Source organism: Mobula hypostoma, chromosome 10 (genome assembly GCF_963921235.1).
Source record: "Mobula hypostoma chromosome 10, sMobHyp1.1, whole genome shotgun sequence".
Lineage (NCBI taxonomy): Eukaryota > Metazoa > Chordata > Chondrichthyes > Myliobatiformes > Myliobatidae > Mobula > Mobula hypostoma.
In genome coordinates, this window is record NC_086106.1 from 121,596,640 (window position 1) to 121,617,104 (window position 20,465).

At 41.8% G+C, this 20,465-nt stretch overlaps 1 protein-coding gene across 2 annotated transcripts in view; it reads right to left on the reverse strand.

The window, feature by feature from the left end:
* Positions 1–20,465, reverse strand: part of il1rapl2 (interleukin 1 receptor accessory protein-like 2) — a 1,302,096-nt gene that overhangs the window by 625,384 nt on the left and 656,247 nt on the right. For both annotated transcript variants that reach the window (XM_063061139.1, XM_063061140.1), the window contains exon 4: positions 5,477–5,663. In XM_063061139.1, the coding sequence (XP_062917209.1) occupies positions 5,477–5,663 (187 nt within the window). The remainder of the gene's footprint in view (positions 1–5,476; positions 5,664–20,465) is intronic.

Sequence of the window (20,465 nt, forward strand, 5' to 3'; positions counted from 1 at the left end):
GATGTGCTTAATTGTGGGGGTGGTGGTGGGGGGGGCCTTACCTGTGATGGACTGGGCATATCCAATAATTTTTGAAGGATTTTCCATACAAGGGGATTGGTGCTTCCATACCAGGCAATGATGCAATATAATCTCCACCCCAGATTTATTGCAGTTTGTCGAAGTTTTAGATGTCATGTCGAATCTTGGCAAACTTCCACAGAAGTAGAGGCACTGCTGTGGTTTCATCGTGTGTTGGGCCCAGGACAAATCCTCTGAAATAACAACCCTGAGGAATTTAAAGTTGCTGACCATCTCCACCTGTGATTCCCTGATGAGGACTGGCTCATGGGACCTTGATCTGCTCCTTGATATTGCTGACATTGAGTGAGAGGCTGTTGTTATTACGGCACCACTCAGCCAGACTTCCGGTCTCCCTCCTACATGCTGATTTGTCATCATCTTTGATTCAGCCAACAACGTTGGTGTTGTCAGCAAAATTGGAGCTGTGCTTAGCCTCACAATTACAGTATGAAGTGAGTCAAGCAGGGGTCTAAGTACACAGCCTTGCGGTGCAATTGAACTGATGGAGGTTGTGGATGAGCAGTTTTTGCCAATCCAAATTGTCTGGGGTGTGCAAGTGAGGAAATTGAGGATCCAATTACACAAGAAGGTATTGAGGCCAAGGTCTTGAAGCTTATTGATTAGTTTTGAGGGAGTGATAGTACTGAAAACCTAGCTGTTGTCAATAAAGAGTATTACAATATTAAGCCTGAAAACCCAAAGGGCCATGGTGAAGCAATGGGATCTGACTTGCCATTTCCAAAGTTTCACATTGATTGGATACTTCCAGCCTGTAATTCTATTTTTCATTTGTTTCCACTGTATGTGCAGCTCCCTGGTTCCTATGACATTATGCATTATCTTACACCTCCGCATGTACATCCTGCCCATGCACATAATTCTTCCAAATCTATTTTCAATTTCCTCTGTGCAACATTTTAATAACATTGTTTAAACAATTCACAAATTATAGCAGAAACCACTTCCACACTGTAATTGTAAAAATAACAATCTAAATCAGACCCCACAAAACCGTCTTCCACAATGTAATTTTACTTCTTCTAACCCGCAACGTGGACAACCCTAGAGAACCTACAGATTCTGTAAATGACTGAAATCCACAGCAACACACACAAACTGTTAGAGAAACTCAACGGGTCAGGCAGCATCTATGGAGGGAAATAACCAGTTAACGTTATGGCTCAGACTCTTTATCAAGACTAATGAAGGGTTTTACATTGAAATGATGAATGTTTATTTCCCCCCATGGTTGCTGATTATGTGCCGAGTACCTCCAGCATTTTGTTGGATTACATTTGACTGGACAAGTGTGATCACATTACAGCAAGTTACACTACAGAAGGCCATTTACCGCACTGTGTCTCTGCAAGCCTTTGGCCTTAGGGATGGAAAGTGAGATGAGGCAGTGAACTATTTCAGCCAGCAGAGATGCAATGGGTTTTTGGTGGTATATTGTACCTTAGAAAATAATCATACTTATGGTAACAAGTAGGAAGGGTGTGAAGAGGAAATGGCAGATATCACTGTACAACAAAGATTTTGCTTCCTGAATACTTTTGGGTGTACCATATGGAATTTGGGCTGCCGATTATGAAAATCACCATGAAATTTCGCTATCACACACCATTTTTAAAAATCACTTTTAATTCATGATTCAAGTCAATTGAAATGTTGCCAACAATGTAAGCTGCCAAGTTTTCTATCTTGTCTGGGAATGCTTAGGCAGGGTGGATGCTGCATGACATGACAGGTTACATCATTTTATTGAAAGGAGAGTGACATCAAGACAAAGTCCTGCTTCAGCTGTGTTAAAGCAATTAGTTTGATTTAGACCATAAGACACAGATCAGAATTATGTCATTCAGACCACTGTCTGCTTTTTGATTCCATCAAGTCCGATTTATTACCCCTCTTAATTCCATTCTCCTGCCTCATCGCGTAATGCTTGATGCCCATAGTATTAAAGAACCTATCAACCACCTCACTTTAAACATTGTGGTACTCGGGGTGAGTGTATGTGGTCGACAGCCTGCCCCAGGATTCCTAATGACCAGCGCTATTCATTGTTCTTGCAATAAAATGTTTTTGTGGGATTATGGTAGGAAGTTCAAGTTCATTTATTGTTACATTTTAGCTTGGATTTACAGTTATTTGCTTGCCTGTTTGTGGGTCACCCTGACTGTAACCAGGGTGTGTAATAATCACCTCCCCCATCTGTATGTAACTGAGTGCATTCTCTCCCCAGGCCATATCGCCCAGTCTGATTTTGTGCTTGTCGCAATAAAACAGGCAGTTGAGTTAAATGAGCTTTCTCATTTGTTATCATGAGCCAAATGCTTGCCACATTGGTTTCAGGAGTGGGATTAGAATTTGACAATGAGGTTGAAGAGCTGCAACATCAGATACAGCATCCTAAGACCCAGGGAATACTTTGAAGGACTGAAGGACCGCTGGGCTGGGCTCATGAAGGCGTACCCAGAGGGAGAACAAGGGAAGGAAGCATCGTGCTATCCCAGGGAACCCCGATGGAGCGAGTGTATCCAGGCTCCCCATGGGAGGACGGGCAACATGGCAGGCAGCACCACCGCCACCAAACCAATGGGCCTTAGGAATTAACGTAACAAGGTCCACCCTGAAGCTCTCCAGATACAATGTTGCCAGCCACCTGGAGCCTTACCTGGCGCAAGTCAAGCTTGCCGCATGGCACAATGGGTGGAGCCCCACCAAGACGGCAGTGCACCTTGCCCTGGCGCTGGAGGAGGATGCCCTGCAGGCCCTCCTCAACTTAACAGCGGCTAGGCAGCATGACAACAGGGCCCTCATAGCTGTGCTGGAGCGATGTTTTGAGCAGAGGCTATTGGAGGAAGCAATGAAGGAGGATCTAGGCAGCAGACAGCGCCATGCGGGAGGAAGCCTGGGGGCATTCAGCGCAGACCTCCATCATTGTGCTCAGCATGCTTACCCCCAGTTTCCTCCCACGGCCCAGTAAGAGCTCGCCCTCCGTGCCTTTGTAAAGGCGCTGATGTCGGAACACCTTCAGCAGCATGTTTGCCTGACATCACCATCATCGCTAGATGAGGCGCTGGCTGAGGTGGAGAAGGCAGAAGCAATTTTCGCATCCCAACATGTTCTAGCATCGCCAAAAGCCCAGGCTTGTGTCACTGCAGCAAAGGAGCAGACTGAAGATGTGGAGCCATTGAAAAAGGTCTGATCATCGCCACACCACAGCCCGGTGCAGTCATCGGGAAACGCCGAGTGGGCGGTGCTGCCTGAGACCTCCAGCAGAATCTCTCCATAGTTGATCTCTGGGTGGGCCATTTGGGTGAAGAGCAAGGTTTAAACATGGACAGCGTGGTGGAGGGCGTCAAATGTCGCGCATTAGTGAACGTGGGGTCAACTATCACCATCATCCGTCCGGGTGTCCCCCACAACCCGGACCAGACATCCCGCCTGGGTGGTCAACGACGGCAATCCAGCTGGCTGTGGTCACCGGTGATTGTGCAACGATGCAAGGGAAGGGGAGGCTGCGTGTCACAGTGGGGAGAAACAGAGTGGAGCACGAGGTACGGCTAGCTGACATCTGGAGTCCTGCATCCATGGGCTGGAGCTGATGAGCTGCAGGGGGCGGCGGGGGAGCCCATGTGGACGTGTCGGGGGCAACACTCTACCTTAGCGCTGAACCTGTGGTCCTCCGGCAGGGCAGCTCCAGAAAGCAGAGCCGGCAGGTACAGCAACAACCACTACCGGTCTCACCGCAGCCCACTGCAGTGCAGCGCACCCCGGCAGCAGCCAAACGCAACACAGCGGAACCAAGGGCAAGCGGTGGAGGCGGAGTTCAGGCAGCAGCTGGTGGAGAGGTAGACCTTCCCACCATTGGCAAGAACCTGAGCAGTGAGCAGGTGAGTGATCTCATGCTGGCCCAGGTGAGCGGCTGGCTGAGTGTGGGACGACGGCCGGAGTGGGCGGAGGTCTCCGTCCTGGATCCAGAAACCAAAGCCCTATCCTCTCACCGGGGAATGCTGGAGGTGCGCGACGAGTTGTTGTTCTGGCAGTGGCAGTTTTCCGGTGGTGACAGACATCTCCTGCAGCTGGTGGTTCTCTGAGGGGCTCTGCACCACAGTGCTGCCATCGGTGCAAAGGCTGGGCGTGGGTGGTGGTGCTGGCCATTTCGGGATCGCAAAGACGTTGGGCCATCTGTGCGAACGCTTCTATTGGCCTGGGGACAGGCAGGGTGTGGAGCTGCTCGTGCACTGCTGTGCTGCTTGCACACCCTAGAAAGGGCAGGGGTACCTGGTGGGGGCCCCAGTATGAGTCGCTGCCCCACATGGAAGAAGGGACTGTTTCCCAAACTGGAAAGCCACTGGGAGGGGTGGGAGAGGTGCTCAACTGCATCTCTGAAGTGGTATATTGGGATAATTGCCTGAGCAGTGGATGGCAGTCGTGCTGCACTGGGATAAGCTGGCACCGTATTGGACCCAGTGAGACTGAAGGAAGGAAGTGACACTTCAGGTGCCCTGCCTCTTACCTCACCAAACAGTGCCTCCAGAAATCCCCGAGCACCCCATGAGGCAACGTTGACCATCACCAGGACTTTTGGACTTTGTTGTGGATTCTGGAGTTACCGGGGACAACTGACCTCTCAGATGGGGGCAATGTTGTGCTCCGGGAGGGTGGGGAAGTATGGTCGACAGCCCAACCCAGCGTTCGTACTGGCCAACGCTACTTATTCTTCTTGTGTTAAAATACTGTTGTGGGATTATGCTAGGATGTTCAAGTTCATTTATAGTTACATTTTAGCTTGTGTTATACAGTTATTCACAGGTGTGTTTGAGGGTCACCCTGACTGTAACCAGGGTGTGTGATCATCACCTTCACCGTCTGTATGTGACCGAGTGGGTTCTCTCCCTGGGCCATTGCATCTGGCCTGTTTTTGTACTTCTCACAGTAAAAACAGTTGTTGAGTTCAAAGAGCTTTCTCATCTGGCCTCATGGACCGAATGCTTGCCACAATATATCAAATGACTTGACCTCCACAGCTGTCCATGGTAATGAATTCCACAGATTCAGCACTCTCTGCCTAAAGAAATCATTCTTCATCACTTTTCTAAAGGGATGTCCTTCTATTCTGAGATCTTCTCTCTGGTCCTAGACTTTCCGCACGTTAGGAAACATACTATCACCGTCCACTCTGTCCAAGCCTTTCAATATTTTAGCTCAATTTCCCAATTTCCCTCAGGATCAATAAAGTATATCTATCTATCTATCTATCTATTTGATAGATTTCAATGAGATCCCCTCATAATATACAGGTTACATCATTTTATTGAATGGAGTGCAACATCAGGAAAAAGTCCTATTACAGTTATGTTATAGCAACTGATTTGATTAATTCAATCAAAGTGTTTGTTTTTACCTTGTACCAGACAATATCAATATCTTGATCAGTTGTGATGAAGTCTTCAATGTCTGGGCAGAAGATCTCTTTGCTTTTAGTAATTTCAGCTTTCTCCAAATTTCTGATCATACTGTTGTAGCAAAGTCCTGAGTCGTTTTCTGCCACCATCAAGGACATCGTCACCTTCATACAGTACGTCGAGTTTCTGCAACAAGGGAGAAACTTTATTTTTCTAAAATCACCCCACAGAATTAAAATATTAAAACAACAACAGTGATGAATATTAATCCTAAATAGGACCAAAAGACCATAAAACATACGAGCAGAATTAGGCAATTCAGCCCATCAAGTCTGCTCTGCAATTCTATCACGGCTGATTTATTATCCCTCTCAAACTCATTCTCTCCATGACCTTTAAACCCCTCACTAATCAGGAACCTATCAACCTCTGTTTTAAATGTACACAATGACTTGGCCTCCAGAGCAACTTGTGGTAATTAATCACAGATTCACCACCCTCCGGTGGAAGAAATTCTACTTCATCTCTCTTCTAAAGGAACATTCTTGTATTCTGAGTCTATTTCCTCTGGTTTTCCACTATAGGAAGCGTCCTCTCCATTTCCACTCCATCTAGGCCTTTCAATATTTGATAGGTTTCAATAAGATCCCCCCACATTCTTCTAAACTCCAGTGAGAAAATGCCCAGAGCCATCAAATGCTCCTCAACCCATTCAATCCTGGGATCATTCCCGTGAACCTAAAATAACAATCCAAAATATTACAACAGATTCCAATTAAGTCTAAAGCCATGGCCATACTTAGTGGGCTGATGTGTGCCAAAGCAATGGGCAATTTATCAAGGGCTCACTGTTCCAGATGTCATCTGAGTGTTTGCATGCACAGTACCAGCAATGAACATATATATACTGTGTGATAAACGCTGTAATCATAATGTTGCATGAAGGGACTATCATACACACAATTTTGAAACAGACTTGTTTATGAAGTTCTTCATCGTATATTGAGCAGTTGTCAATAGAGAAAAATGAATATTAAATGATATATACCCATCTTTAAATATAAAACAATAGCAAACAACCTTCTTTATTTAATTATCCTTTATTCTCTTTATTCCTTTCCATAGAGGCTGCTTGACCTGCTGAGTTCCTCTTGCATTTGTGTATGTTACTCTAATTAATTATGAAATTTTATTCAAAGGAATGAATGAGCGAAGGAGCTGATTATTAACTTCAGGAGGTCCATGAACCAGTCCTCAATAGAAGAACGGAGGTGGAGAGGGTCAGAAACTTTAAATTCCTTGGTATTATCATTTCAGAGGGTCTGTCCTCAACGTAGCACATAAGTGCAATTACGAAGAAAGCACACGGATCCTCTACTTCCTTAAAAGTTTGCAAAGTTTCAGCTTGACAGCTACAACTTTGTCAAACTTCTATAGATGTGGGGCGGAGAGTATATTGACTGATTGTATCATGGCCTGGTATGGAAACACCAATGCCCTTGAATGGTAAAGCCTAAGAAAGTATTGGATATGGCCCAGTTCATCACAGGTAAAGCCCTCCCCACCATTAAGTATGTCTACACTGAGTGCTGTCACAGAAAAGCAGCATCCAATATCAAGGACTCCCACCACCCAGGCCATGCGTTCTTCTCCTTGCTGCTATCAGGAAGGAGGTACAGGAGCCTCAGGTCCCACATCACAGGGTTTAAGAGCAGTTATTACCCCTCAACCATCAGGCTCTTGAACCTGTAGGGATAACTTCACTCGCCCCATCACTGAAATGTTCCCACAACCTATGGACTCACTTTGAAGGACTGTTCATTCCATACTCTCAACATTGATTGTTCATTTATTTATTTATTGTACTTGCAGAGTTTGTTGTCTTTTTTTAACATTGGTTGTTTTTTTCTGTTCTGTTGGGTACGGTCTTATATTGATTCTGTTATGTTTCTTGGATTTCTGAGTATGTCCACGAGAACATGAATCTTATGATGAGATATATGTACTTGAATCATATGATGACATAAATGTACTTTGATAATAAATTTACTTTGAACTTTGAATGTGACTATTCAGCCCATTATGTTGATACTAGCTGAAAAAGAGCAATTCGGACAAATTCCATGTCCCAGTGCATAACCTCGCAAAATTGTGAATATAATTGAAGGTACTTATTATGCCTTCAAACCTCAGATCAGTACTTATTGCCAACTCTAGCTTGCAACTCCAAGAACTCAGATGGTTAAAGGATCAGAATGGCACCAGCAGAGTTGGCACTTGGCACTCCATTATAAACAGGGTAGTGATGAAGAGTCAGCCAAAGGAGTCAACCCACCTCAGTTAGAATGGAAATTATCAAGACTTATACATGAAAATGCTGGAGAAACTCAGCAGGGCAGGCTTCATTTATGGAGAGGAATAAACCATTGACATTTCAGACCAAGACCCTACATCAGGACTCAAGACTTGCTGCCACCATCGACTATATAGGATACATGTTAGATATAGACATGTTCTAGGCTGTCAGACTTCATGTTGGAACAGGAGGAGGTCAACCTAGGTTAGATGAGTTGTGCCTGTAACCCTGTGTCTGTTCATGAATCACTTCACAAGAGGAAATATAGCTGAAAGGCGAATGGATAAAAAGGCACATAGTTGTAGCTTTGCGGAATGTTTCATCACCAAGGACACTAATTCCAAAGAGCTTAACTTTTGAATATCAGGTTCCAAACTCTTGAAACTTCAAGGATGATTGAGTACGAGGCAATGTGAAAACTCCAGGCATTTCACACAAGAGGACTTTCAATTATCTTATTTCTTAATTAAAATAATTATGATGAACCAAATGTGATTACTTCTTCACTTGCTTCATCATTGAAATGTTTCCACCACCTATGGAGTCATTCTCAGCAACTCTTCATCTCATGTTCTCGATATTTATTATTTTATTATTATCATTATTTCTTTCCTTTTGTACTTGCATAGTTTGTTGTCTTTTGCACACTGGTTGAAAACCCAGGTTGGTGCCATCTTTCATTGCTTCTATTATGGTTATTAATCTATTATGTATTTATTGAGCACACCCACAAGAGAATGACTCTCAGGGTTGTCTATGGAGATGTAAATTTACTTTGAACTTTGAAAGCAACTGTTTTCTTGCAATCAGATGCAAACTCAATTCATTCACCATAATAAGCAAGATCACGTGTTCTTCTTAATATTTTAAGAACTTGATTACTTATTCATGTTGAGGTTTTTCTATCTATCCATTTAAGAAATAAAAATATCTCCAGAGTATAATATAAATAATAAATGGTCTAATAATAGTTATTAAATTCTTCATTTGGTCCTTTGAATTTTTCAGAAATGTATAATGCAAGCTGATTCCTTAGAATATTGCTCTGAGTGACCTGGAATTCTAGTTAGTTATGCATCTTATGTTCTACTGATAACCCTGATGTCTTTTATAGAAAAAGTACAAGAGTCATTATGGTATAGAAGGAGGCAATCAGCCCATCAAAAGAGTGCCAAAATTTCACACAGTCTGCTCCAAATAAAGAACAAGTGTTCCATAGGTTGTAATCATACTCAGTGCAGTCAGAATGTTAATTCAGTGAAATGAAACGCAACCAATATTAAACACAACATAAAATTAAAATCAAAGTAGAAACATCAGCAGGAACAGGGAGCATCATTGCTAAGAGGAACAGTTAATGTTTTAGTTCCAAGTCCTTTCAACCAAGACATGAAATGTTAGCTCTTTACTTCTCCATACATGCTGTATACCCTGCTGAGTGTTTCCACCTTTCCAGCATCTCGAGAATTTTTTTTTTGATTTTCATGAAATTAAACTTTTCTCTGTGGAACATTATGGTTTGCATTAGAGAAAAATATGAAATACTTAGGAGGTTTCCTAAAAAAATGAATATGGATGGCATTCCTTACTATCAAGACATGCTCTCAAACAATTAACAGAGGGCCAAATAGATTCAAGCGTGTATCTCAAATTATTAGGAATTTTAGTCATCGTTACGAAAGACAGAAATGATTATAACAAGAAGAATGAAGATACTAAATGTGAGGAACAACTGATCACTACAGCAAATTAGGCTATTAGCCTTTTATATGTGTAGAATTTTAATAAGAAAAGTGCAGTTATATTTTAGTTTTACAGTTAAATAAGGCTGTTCACCAAACTGAGCCAAGAAGTTTGATATTTGTCGAAAATATGTAACCTTGGATAAAATATTTTCAAATCTATTTAGCTTTGCATTTTAGCTGTACTTCTCACCATAATTACCTGCAAAGCACCTTTAAGTTTCTACATGAGAGAATAATTTACCAGGCAATTAATGACTTGCTATCGAGGGAACTTTTTTTTCTGCACATACTGACGTCAACTTGATGGCAAAGGGAACACAAAATAATGATGATGTGATAAGTGACAGAACCCCACATTTGATAGGGAAGAAACCCAAGACCCAGCAAAGCCCAAACTTCAAGCTTTACCGTCTGTCGAGTTCTTAGAGCATATTGGATGTTCTCTGGTATTCAAAAACAGTCAACAAAAATCAAATCAAAAATTACTTTAACATGCTTTTAAAATTGTATCTATAAATGTTATAAATAGCTTTAAAAGACAATTAATCAAATATTAATAGTTAATTCCATTAAATGCAAATCATCTCATCGTTACAATACTTCCGATCATTCATTTCCCTCCATTCTAATGAATGGGATCATTGTTCAAGTGACTGCTCCAACCTAACACGTGTCAGGTGAGATGATTGCCTTTGGGAAATAAAACCATGGTTTGCTGGTAGAATCTATGTGGGGACCTACAGTACAATGAAAAAGTCTTACACAGACACAGACAGACACACACACACACACACTCTCTCTCACGCACACAGACACACACACACACACACACACACACACACACAGTTTGTGTGGAGAGTGAGTTTGTGAATCTGGTGGGATCAAAGTATGTTGGGAATGGTGAGGGTGGAATACCATAAGTGGAATGAGGAATAGATGGCAGCAGAATACCAGGAACTGGGGTGATGCACATGCAGTCATACACAGCCCTGAGACACCAGGTAATGTCATTTGATTCTAAATATTTGGTTTATTGATTATTACAGAATGTTGCTCTGGTGCTTCCTGCTCCCTCCCCTCTCCCTTCCACTTTTCCCAACTATGATTCCCCTCTCCCTACTTCCTTCCCACTCTCAGTCCATAACAGAGACCCATATCAGAATCAGGTTTATCATCATTCACATTTGTCATGAAATTTGTTCTTTTTTTTGCAGCAGCAGTACAGGTCAACACATAAAATTACGACAGTGCTGTGCAAAAACTTATGCACCCTACTTATATATATGCAGCTAGGACCTTTGCACTGCACTGTATGAGACTAAATGCATACAGTCAGAATCAAAGTTTTCAGAATCAGATTTATTATCACTTGCATATGTTACGAAATTTGATTTTTTTTTGTGACATATAAATTGTTTTAGATTACAATTAAATAAAAATGCAAAAAATAGTATAGCAAGGTGGTGTTCATGAACTGTTCAGGATGGCTGGGTTCCTGTATTTTGTACATTCTGAGCAAGCACTTTGTTGACCGTAAAATATTTAAATGAAGGCTATAGAGATAGAGCATAGAAATTCCCGACTTGGAATTAGATTGGAGACATAAATGATAGTACATGCTGGAATTTGGAAACACATAAAAAGCATTGGAGAAGCTCAATGGGCCAGGCAGTCTCTTTGGAGGGAATAGACTATCAATATTTCAGATCAAGACCTTTCATCTGGATTGTATCTTGGAGGGAAAGATGTTGTTCCTAAAATGTTCTGTCCCAGACTGTTTTGCCCACACAATAAATCATTTGTTAGAAATTGGGTTGCAACCTACTTTGATATGCTAAGCAACGTGGAACATAACATAACTTGGAGTACTGTGCTCATTTCTGGTCACCTCACTGCAGGAAGGATATGGAAAGGGTGAAGAGGAGATTTACAAGGATGCTGTCTGGATTGGGGAGCATGCCTTATAAGAATAGGTTGAGTGAACTTGGCCTTTTCTACTTGGAGTGACGGAGGATGAGAGGTGACCTGATAGAGGTGTACAAGATGATGAGAGGCATTGATTGTATGGATAATCAGAGACTTTTTCTCAGGGCTGAAATGGCTAACACGAGAGGGCACAGTTTTGAGGTGCTTGGAAGTAGGTACAGAGGAGATATCAGGGGTAAGTTTTTTATGCAGAGAGTGGTGAGTGTATAGAATGGGCTGCCGGCGACGGTGGTGGAGGCCGATACGATAGGGTCTTTTAAGATACTCCTGTACAGGTACATGGAGCTCAGAAAAATAGAGGACTATGGGTAACCCTGGGTAATTTCTAAGGTAAGGACATGTTAGGCACAGCTTTGTGGGCTGAAGGGCCTGTATTGTGCTGTAGATTTTCTAAGTTTCTATAATACTACTACCCTGTAAAACAAATCCAGAAGTTAGCCAGGAAATCATTATAAACAGTACTATGTCTAAAATGTGCATTTCCCCTCAGTTATACCTTTACCCTGCCAATTCTCAGGGAGAGTGCCAGCGCTTGAAGATTGTCTCCTGATTTCAGCCACAATACGTCTGCAGATAAAGCTGTCATGAGGGCAAGTGAAGACATGAGGAGTGGAGTGTCTCCCCAAACTCTCTACATACACTTAGCGGCCTGTACCTAATAAAGTGGCCACTGAGTGTATGTTCATGATCTTCTGTTGCTGTAGCCCATCTACTTCAAGGTTTGAAGTGTTGTACATCCAGAAATGTACTTCTGCACACCACTTTTGTAATGCGTGGTTATTTGAGTTATTGTTTCCTTCCTGTCAGTTTGAACCCTGGCCTAACTCCTCTGGCCTCTCTCATTAACAAGGTATTTTCACCCACAGAACTCCCACTCACTGGATGAATTTTGTGTTTTACTCCATTCTCTGGAAACTCTGGAGACTGTTGTGTGTGAAAATCCCAGGACGTCAGTGGTTTCTGAGATATTCAAACCACCACATCAGGCATCAACAATCATTCCATCGTCAAAGTCACTTAGATCACATTTCTTCCCTATTTTGATGTTTGGTCTGAATAACAAATGAACCTGTTGACCATGTCTGCATGCTTTTATGCATTGAGTTGCTGTCACATGGTTGGCTAATTGAGATATTTGCATTAATGACCAGCGTGCAGGTGGTGTTTGAGTGTCTGTCCTAAGTAAGCCTCAGTGCTCCACAGCACTGCAAAGTGCAGGACAATCAATGGACCAGAGTCCAATGCAGTAAGTCATCGCAATCCTCAATGGTTTCCATAGAAGACGTCCTAATTTTAAGACTGTGGATTAGGATGAATATAAAACCAATACAAAGAATGTTAATCATCTACTCATCAATCAATCAACTAAATGCTCATTACGCCACTGACATTTAGGGCAGCAATGAAAGTCCTTTTTCAGGGAATTCCTTCATCATGCCAGTTTCTTCCTATTGGTTGGCACTACTGTCAGTCATGCAAATTCTGGGTGGAGACTAAAGAATACCGTTGCACACAGATACAGAATTCTTCATTGCTGTTTCCATAATAATTTAGTTTTGAATAGTCCATGTTGTTCACCCTGAGCTAAAACCTCTGTACCTGGAGGACGGGTGGACCACGTTGAGTCTGGCCCCTACCTTTTGACCTGTTTGGCATGGGTGACCTGACCAAGAATTAAACCATAAAGGCCTGACTCCTGTCAACACAGCTCTCTGGGTCATTGAAGCATGCAAGCCTCCAGACCCTACAGCAGTGTTGTGATCCCTTGGAGGATCATCGACTCAGGGGAGCAGAAAATGCTGGTGGATTGTATGATATCAAATGATCAGGAGCAGCAAATAAACCAAATGAAACAAATACAGCGCAGTACGTTCTAGGATAACATACAGAGCTTAAACTCACACAGGGTAGAAGATGAGAGCTCAGGAAAAGAGAGAATTGGAATAGACAGACTTAAGGGTGACAATGGCATTGGTGAGGATGCATGTTTACTCTATGTAATATTTAAGGAGCTATGAGAAACAAGGGAAATCCTTGTGAATTGCTAGAAGAGCCCTAAAGGGAAGTAGAAGAGTAACAGGTAAACATGGCCCACTGTCCTCTCCTGTTAGATTCCTTATTCTTCAACCCTTTACCTCTTTCATCTTTGCCCTCCCAGCTTCTCAGTTTGCCTGCTCCCCTGTTCCCCACCTAACCACTTACTTTCAGCTTGTACTTCTTCCCCTTCCCACTCTTCCTCCTGCTTCTCCAGTGCTCATTTAACAAAGTCAAATGCATGCTAAATGGCACTTGTTTCACATTCTTGCAAGACCTAGCGAAGTGAAATAAACAGAAGGGATGTACGCTCAGTGGCCTCTTTATTCAGTACCTCCTGTACGTAATAAAGAAGCCACCGTGTGTATGTTTGTGGCATTCAGCTGCTGTAACCCATCCGCTACAAGCTTTGATGTGTCATGCTTTCTGGGATGCTCTTCTGCACACCATTTTTGCAAAACATGGTTATTTGAGTTACTGTTGCCTTCCTGTTGTCTTGAACCAGTCTGCCCATTCTCCTCTGACCTCTGTCATTAACAAGGCGTATTAATCCATAGTACTATGGCTCACCAGATTTTTTTTTTTAAATCATTCTCCGTAAATTCTAGAGCAGGGGTTCCTAATCCTTTCCATGCCATGGACCACTACCATTACACAAGGGGTCCATGGACCCCAGATTGAGAACCCCTGCTCTTGAGTCTCCTATGTGTGAAAATCCTAGGAGACCAGTAGTTTTGAGGTACTCAAACCACCCAGTTGGTATTAATAATCATTCCACAGTAAAAGTCACTTAGATAACATTTCTTCCACATTCTGATGTTTGGTCTGAACAACAACTGACCAACAACTTGATCATATCAGCATGCTTTTATGCATTGAGTTGATTCCACATGATTGACTGATTAGATATTTGCATTAACGAGCAGGTATACCTAATAGAGTGGCCACTGAGGGTATTCAGGAAAGGAATCTCCACATTCCTATTCAGCAGAATATTGAGAAGATGACCTAACCAGTCATCTAAGTGGCCGGTGAGCGTAAAATTTCTATAGGTTGCAGACATAATGTGAGTGAACATTATGATGAATTTGGCAGATAACTCTCTGAAACCAATAACTATGCTCACGGCAGCACTAAAGAGTAATAACAAGGTCTTCCTATGTGTAGTCACAGGGTAGAACATATTCCCAGGAGGGTTTGGTGGAGACACAAATGAACTGGGAGTTTAATGTGCCTTTCTGCAGCAAGAGCTTTCAGAAACTTAAAGGCAATACCACTGGGTCTTGAAGAGTTGAGTTTAAAACGTTTGGGATGGTTTACTCTGAAGTCAAGAAAGAGGGACCTTATTTCAAGCATAAAATATTCTATAGATTAGATAATCTAAGCCAAAGTGGGACCGATGTTGCCGTGAAAAATAATATATCTGTGCCAGCCTCTCACACAGTTGCCAACAAGTTAGAGATGTTTGAGTTATAGAGTCTTAAAATGGGCCTTTTGGCCCAACGTGTCCCTTCTGATGCTTTTGCCGTCTACATCTCCCATTTTCCCATATTAGAACCATATCTTTCCATGCTCTGCCTATACAAGTGTCTGTCTAAATGCCTGTTAATTGCTGTGCTTGTACACATGGGTAAAATCTTACCCTTCAAATCTCCTGATGTCACCTTAATCATATGCCCTCCTGTTTTGGATAACACTCTGATTTGCTTTGACTCTCTATCCCGTCCAAGGCCTTGAAATAGTGCATATGGAGAGGATATTTCCTCTGGTGGGGTTGTCTAGGACCAGACGACACAGCCGCAGAATAGAGGGACGTCCATTTAGGATAGGGATGAGGAGGAATTTCTTCAGCCAGAGAGTGGGGAGTCTGTGGAATTCGTTGCCACAAGCAGCTATGGAGGCCAAGTCATTGGATATATTTAAGGCAGAGGTTGATCGGTTCTTGATTAGTCAGGCACGAAGGGACCCGGAGAAAGCAGGAAATTGGGATTGAGGGGGAATTGATCAGCCATGATAAAATGACAGAGCGGACTCGATGGGCCAAATGGCCTAATTCTGCTCCTATGTCTTATGGTTTTTTGGCCAAGCCTCATAATCTTATATAATTCTATCAGGACACCCTTCAGTCTCCTCTATTCCAAGGAAAACAAGTCCAACCTATCTTTCCCTAAAACTAAAGTCTTAAAATCCAGGCAATATCCTGGTGAATCTCAGTTGTACTCTCTCCTGTTTAGGCACATAATTATTACAGAGTGGTGACCAGAAATGGATGCTACACTCCAGGTATGTAAGCACTGCAGTGAATGTTACATATGCCCTGGTAACTATCTGCCAGCATTTCACCAACTGCAATCCGACAGTGATTTCTAAATTGAGTCCATTGTAGTGTTTCCACTTTACATAGAGTCACAGAGCATTACAACACAGAAGGAAGTCCTTTGGCCTATCTATTTCATGCCAGACTATCCCAGTGACCTGCATCTCAACCTTAGCCCTCAATACACCTCCTGCTTTCTGTTAAAAGTTGAAATCAAACCCACATCCACCACTTCCATTGGCAGCTTGTTGCGTGCTCGCATCACCCTCTGGGTGAAGAGCTTCCCCTTCATGATCCCCTTAAATATTTCACCTTTCACTCCTAATCCATAATTTCCAGTACTAGTCTCACCCAACCTCAGTGGAAAAAGTTGGAGAATCCACACCACATAGAGTGGGGAATCCATAGAAATACATATCCCAGTAGAGACCGCCTTCGAAGTACATTTGCACCCCAACATCTGACACTCCCCTTACTGGGCAAACTTTATAAATACCTTTGTTACTTCAAGGCTTGACCATACAATTGCATTCTTGCAGTTCTGTTTGATAAGTTTGTGGTTATCTAAAATTTATATCCAATTTCCACCACGTCCTGGCAGTCGGCCAATATTATTTTCTTTTCATCAGCACTTCAGTTTTAAAATGCTCTCCATTATTTTGGTATCCCGTCATGGTCTTCCTTTCAAGTCTGCTGCATTCCCTTCCATTAATCTGCAACCTCTAAGGCAACCGTGCTCCCCAGATTTAATCAGGTCACCAGTGGCAGCAGCGTCTTTACCCACTGAAGCTCCATGTTCCAGAACCCTGTCTAACATTTTGGATTGAGAACCTTCCTCAGCAATAGGGGTGAATGCAGAGCAGGCTCATTAGGTCAAATGGCCTGATTCTCCTCCAATGTCTTGTGGAAATATAATCTTATACTAGAGGGTGTGCATTTAATGGAGATACACAGGGCAAGTTGTTTCTTTACATAGAGATGGTGAGCACCTGGAATGGGCTACCAGGGGTAGTGGTAGGACTTGAGAGAAAGCTTCACCTCAAATGGGAAATTGCTTATTGTTAAACAGTGACTTCTACCCAAGTGGCTTTGCAAAATCAGATTAATTACTGTAAAACTCAAACAATAATCTATTCTCTAAAAGGCTGCAAAATAGTAGGTCTGAAATTGTAGAATTAATGAGGCATGTTGTCCGTCATTGTGGTATAATTAGATTTTAATCAGTAAATGTGTTTCTTGATTTAATTCAAATTAAAATAAATTATAAATACTCAAACAGTGACAGCTCGTCCACAGCTGCTTATAAAATAAAATGAGTCTTCAACATTGTCTGGTAAAAGCTGCTTAATAAGAATATAATTATTGGATAAACAGAACATAGAAAGGGGGCATGAAGTTTATTACTTTGGTTAACCCAAAATACTTGCTAAGATATTGTATTCAGAACTCTGTCTTGAAAAGAGTTTTCGAGGAAGATGGAGAAGAAGTTTGTGCTCAAGGTCTCTTTGAGAAATTGTGAATGTATATGTCAAATTAAGTCACGCTCATCACCTGGCAAAGATTTCCAGCAAAATTTGAATCTGGTGTTGTAAGGCACTGACTTATCACAATATGGTTGGATTCCAATCAATATGTTCAGAAAAAAATAGTTTTATTCCATGATTAGCAGCAAGAACCATCAGCTTACAGAATTCAAGTAAACACAGCTTCAACATTCCTTCTGATGATCCAGGCAAAAGCAAATGAAAGAATCTTCAGGAGGAAGCACAACAATGTTCTCACATCCTTTCTGCTGTAGCATATCCCTAGCAACAGGAAATCCTTGTATTACTCCTTGTCAGCCATCACAGTCCCAGTACTAAGACATTATCTTCCTCAATGGCAAGATCTTTTTTAAATTTTGTACAATTTCCTTTTGCATAACAAGTAAGATCAGAGATCAGATATAATTAGCTTTTATTTCTCACATGTACATCAAAATATGTAGTGGTGGGTCATTTGTTTCAAATTAAATCAGTGAATATTGTGCGAGGGGCAGCCTGCAAGTGTCACCACACTTCCAGTGCCAATATGGCAACTTATTAACTCTAACCATACGGCTTTGGAATGTGAAAGGAAACTGGAGCACTTAAGGAAACCCACAAGGTCACAGGGAGAATATACAAACTCCTTACAGGCAACGTTGGGAATCAAATCCTGATCTTATGATTGCAGCGCTGTAAAGTGATTGCGTTAGCTGTTACACTACTGTGCCATTCAGAAATGTTTCCTGAATGGACAAAGATTGAGATGTTTACTACATGTTCAGGGAAGGATTAGCAGAGCTAGCCCCTTTATTAATGCATTCAGAGTCCCACTGCTAGACTTTTAATTAAAACCAGGATGAGGGAGCATATCACTTCTGTCCTAACTACTCTGCATTGGCTTCCAGTTTCTTTTAGAATTAATTTCAAATTTCTCTTAACTTGTTTTTAAAGCACTCAATGGTCTGGGACTGGAGTACATCACAGAATCCTTTTTGTTTTATAATCCTGCTTGAGCTGTCAGGTTTTCTTCTGTTGGTCTTTTAAATTTAAACAATCTCTCTCAAAAGATAGCTTGCAGGTCAGCTTTTTTGAACTGCACCCTTAAACTGTGAAATTCAATATCTAAATTTATAACGGGTACAGACTCAGTCGACCCTTTTAAGCATCAACTCAAGACCTATTTATTTAACCTTGTTGTAAACTAACATCATTTTTTCATGTTCGCATATTATCCCATTGTAAAACACATTGAACTACATGATTTGTATGAAAAGTAATCTATAAATAAATTATTATTATGGTATTTTTATTTGTTTGCTGTAAAACCTGAGCTATGGGCATAGACCAAGCACTCTTATTTTTCAATTGCTAGGAATTTTCAGACTATTCTAGTGGTGTTTAGCATTGTGGCTTTCTGGAGATTTACAGAAATATCGCTGTGTAGGCCTAATTGTGTAATGCTATTGTGTAGTGACTTTGGGATGATACCAGCTGGAGATATTACTATTGGGACAATGTATACCCTGTTCTTGTTCCATAGTGTTTCAATTTCCTCTTTTAATTCAGCATATATCTGGTGTTTTTTACTTTCTGATTTTTATATGACGTATGTGTTTGGAATGGCTCATTTATCCTGTAATATTAAATCTGGATGGTTATTATGGATTTTCCTCTCTGTAATAATTGATTAATCATAATATAACTTGTAGGACTCTGACTCTAAAATTGGATCTGGCTTGTATTTATAGTAAGGTATAGTATCTTTTATGAGTTTGTATTTGCCACTTGATTGTGCTAAATTGCTACAAGATCCTGTAACGTACTGGATCGGTTCTGGTTTCTCTTGACATTTTCTGCATTTATCTTCTTATATGGGGTGTCAGGGAGGGGTAGCACCTCTGGTGGGGGAAATATGGCGCGTTCTTTTCAAGGCTGTTAGCTCACCTTTGGTCCCCACCTGGCACTCAGCTCTCACCTGTGGCTCCCCGTAGCTGTTTGCATGCGACAGCGGCCACACCCTGGGTAGCGGCTTCGACAAGCCGGCTAAACCAGGTGAGGGTAGCCGACTGGTCTCAAACCCTCGGTGAGATAGGGAGTTGTCTATCCCAGCATGTGAAGATGGATTAAAGGCGGATTGAGTGGATGAGACCAATGGAAGGTCCAACGGTCAAGAAGGCAGTCTCTGCAAGCATTGTGGAATGTATAGAGCAGGACAAAACACGGAAGATGTCCTGGTCATCCAATGCGCCTAGTCCCATCTCCAGTCGTCTTGACTCTTGTCTTGCCACTGGATCCAGACAGGAATTGGGAAAAGAGAGTGAGGCTGATGCTGCGCAACTCTCCCTCACTTAAATCCAAATCACGCGCTAGTCTCGACACCATCATAATCATCATAATGGTGTCGAGGTCTTCATCGACGATGACGATGGACGAACAATAATAATATATAAATATTTGTTGGTATTTTATTATGTACTTTTGATAATGCTTTTTGTGTTAACTATCTAGTCCAGTATTGCCACAAGGAACCCCTCTGTTTCTGGGAAGAGGTCTCCAAATCTGAGCTGGGTGTTCGACACTTCCTTGTCAACATCTAGTCTGCTCAGATGGAGGAGATATCTTCCATGGAGGATCACGCTCTTGCATTGGTTAAATTTTTCTTCTGTTGTGATTTTTTTTTGATTTTTGTGAGTTGTGCTTTCATTTAAGTTTAGTACTGTGTACTTCTTATCAGAATTGCATATGCTTGCATGGAGTGCTGAGTTCTGTTTCCGTTGATGAAAATATATCCTTAGAAGTTTTATCTGACTGCTGTGTAAAATTTTTATGGGCTATTCCTCTTCCTCCTTCTGTCCTAGGTATTATTAATCTAAGTGCATTCAAGTGTATATAGTGTTTTCTAAAATTTGTCATTTCAGTTCTTATTTCTCTTTGTGAATTTTGCAATTTGGTTTCAGACCAAGATACTATGCCAAAAGAATATGCTAATATGGGTATAGTGAAAGTGCTTATTGCCTTTGTTAT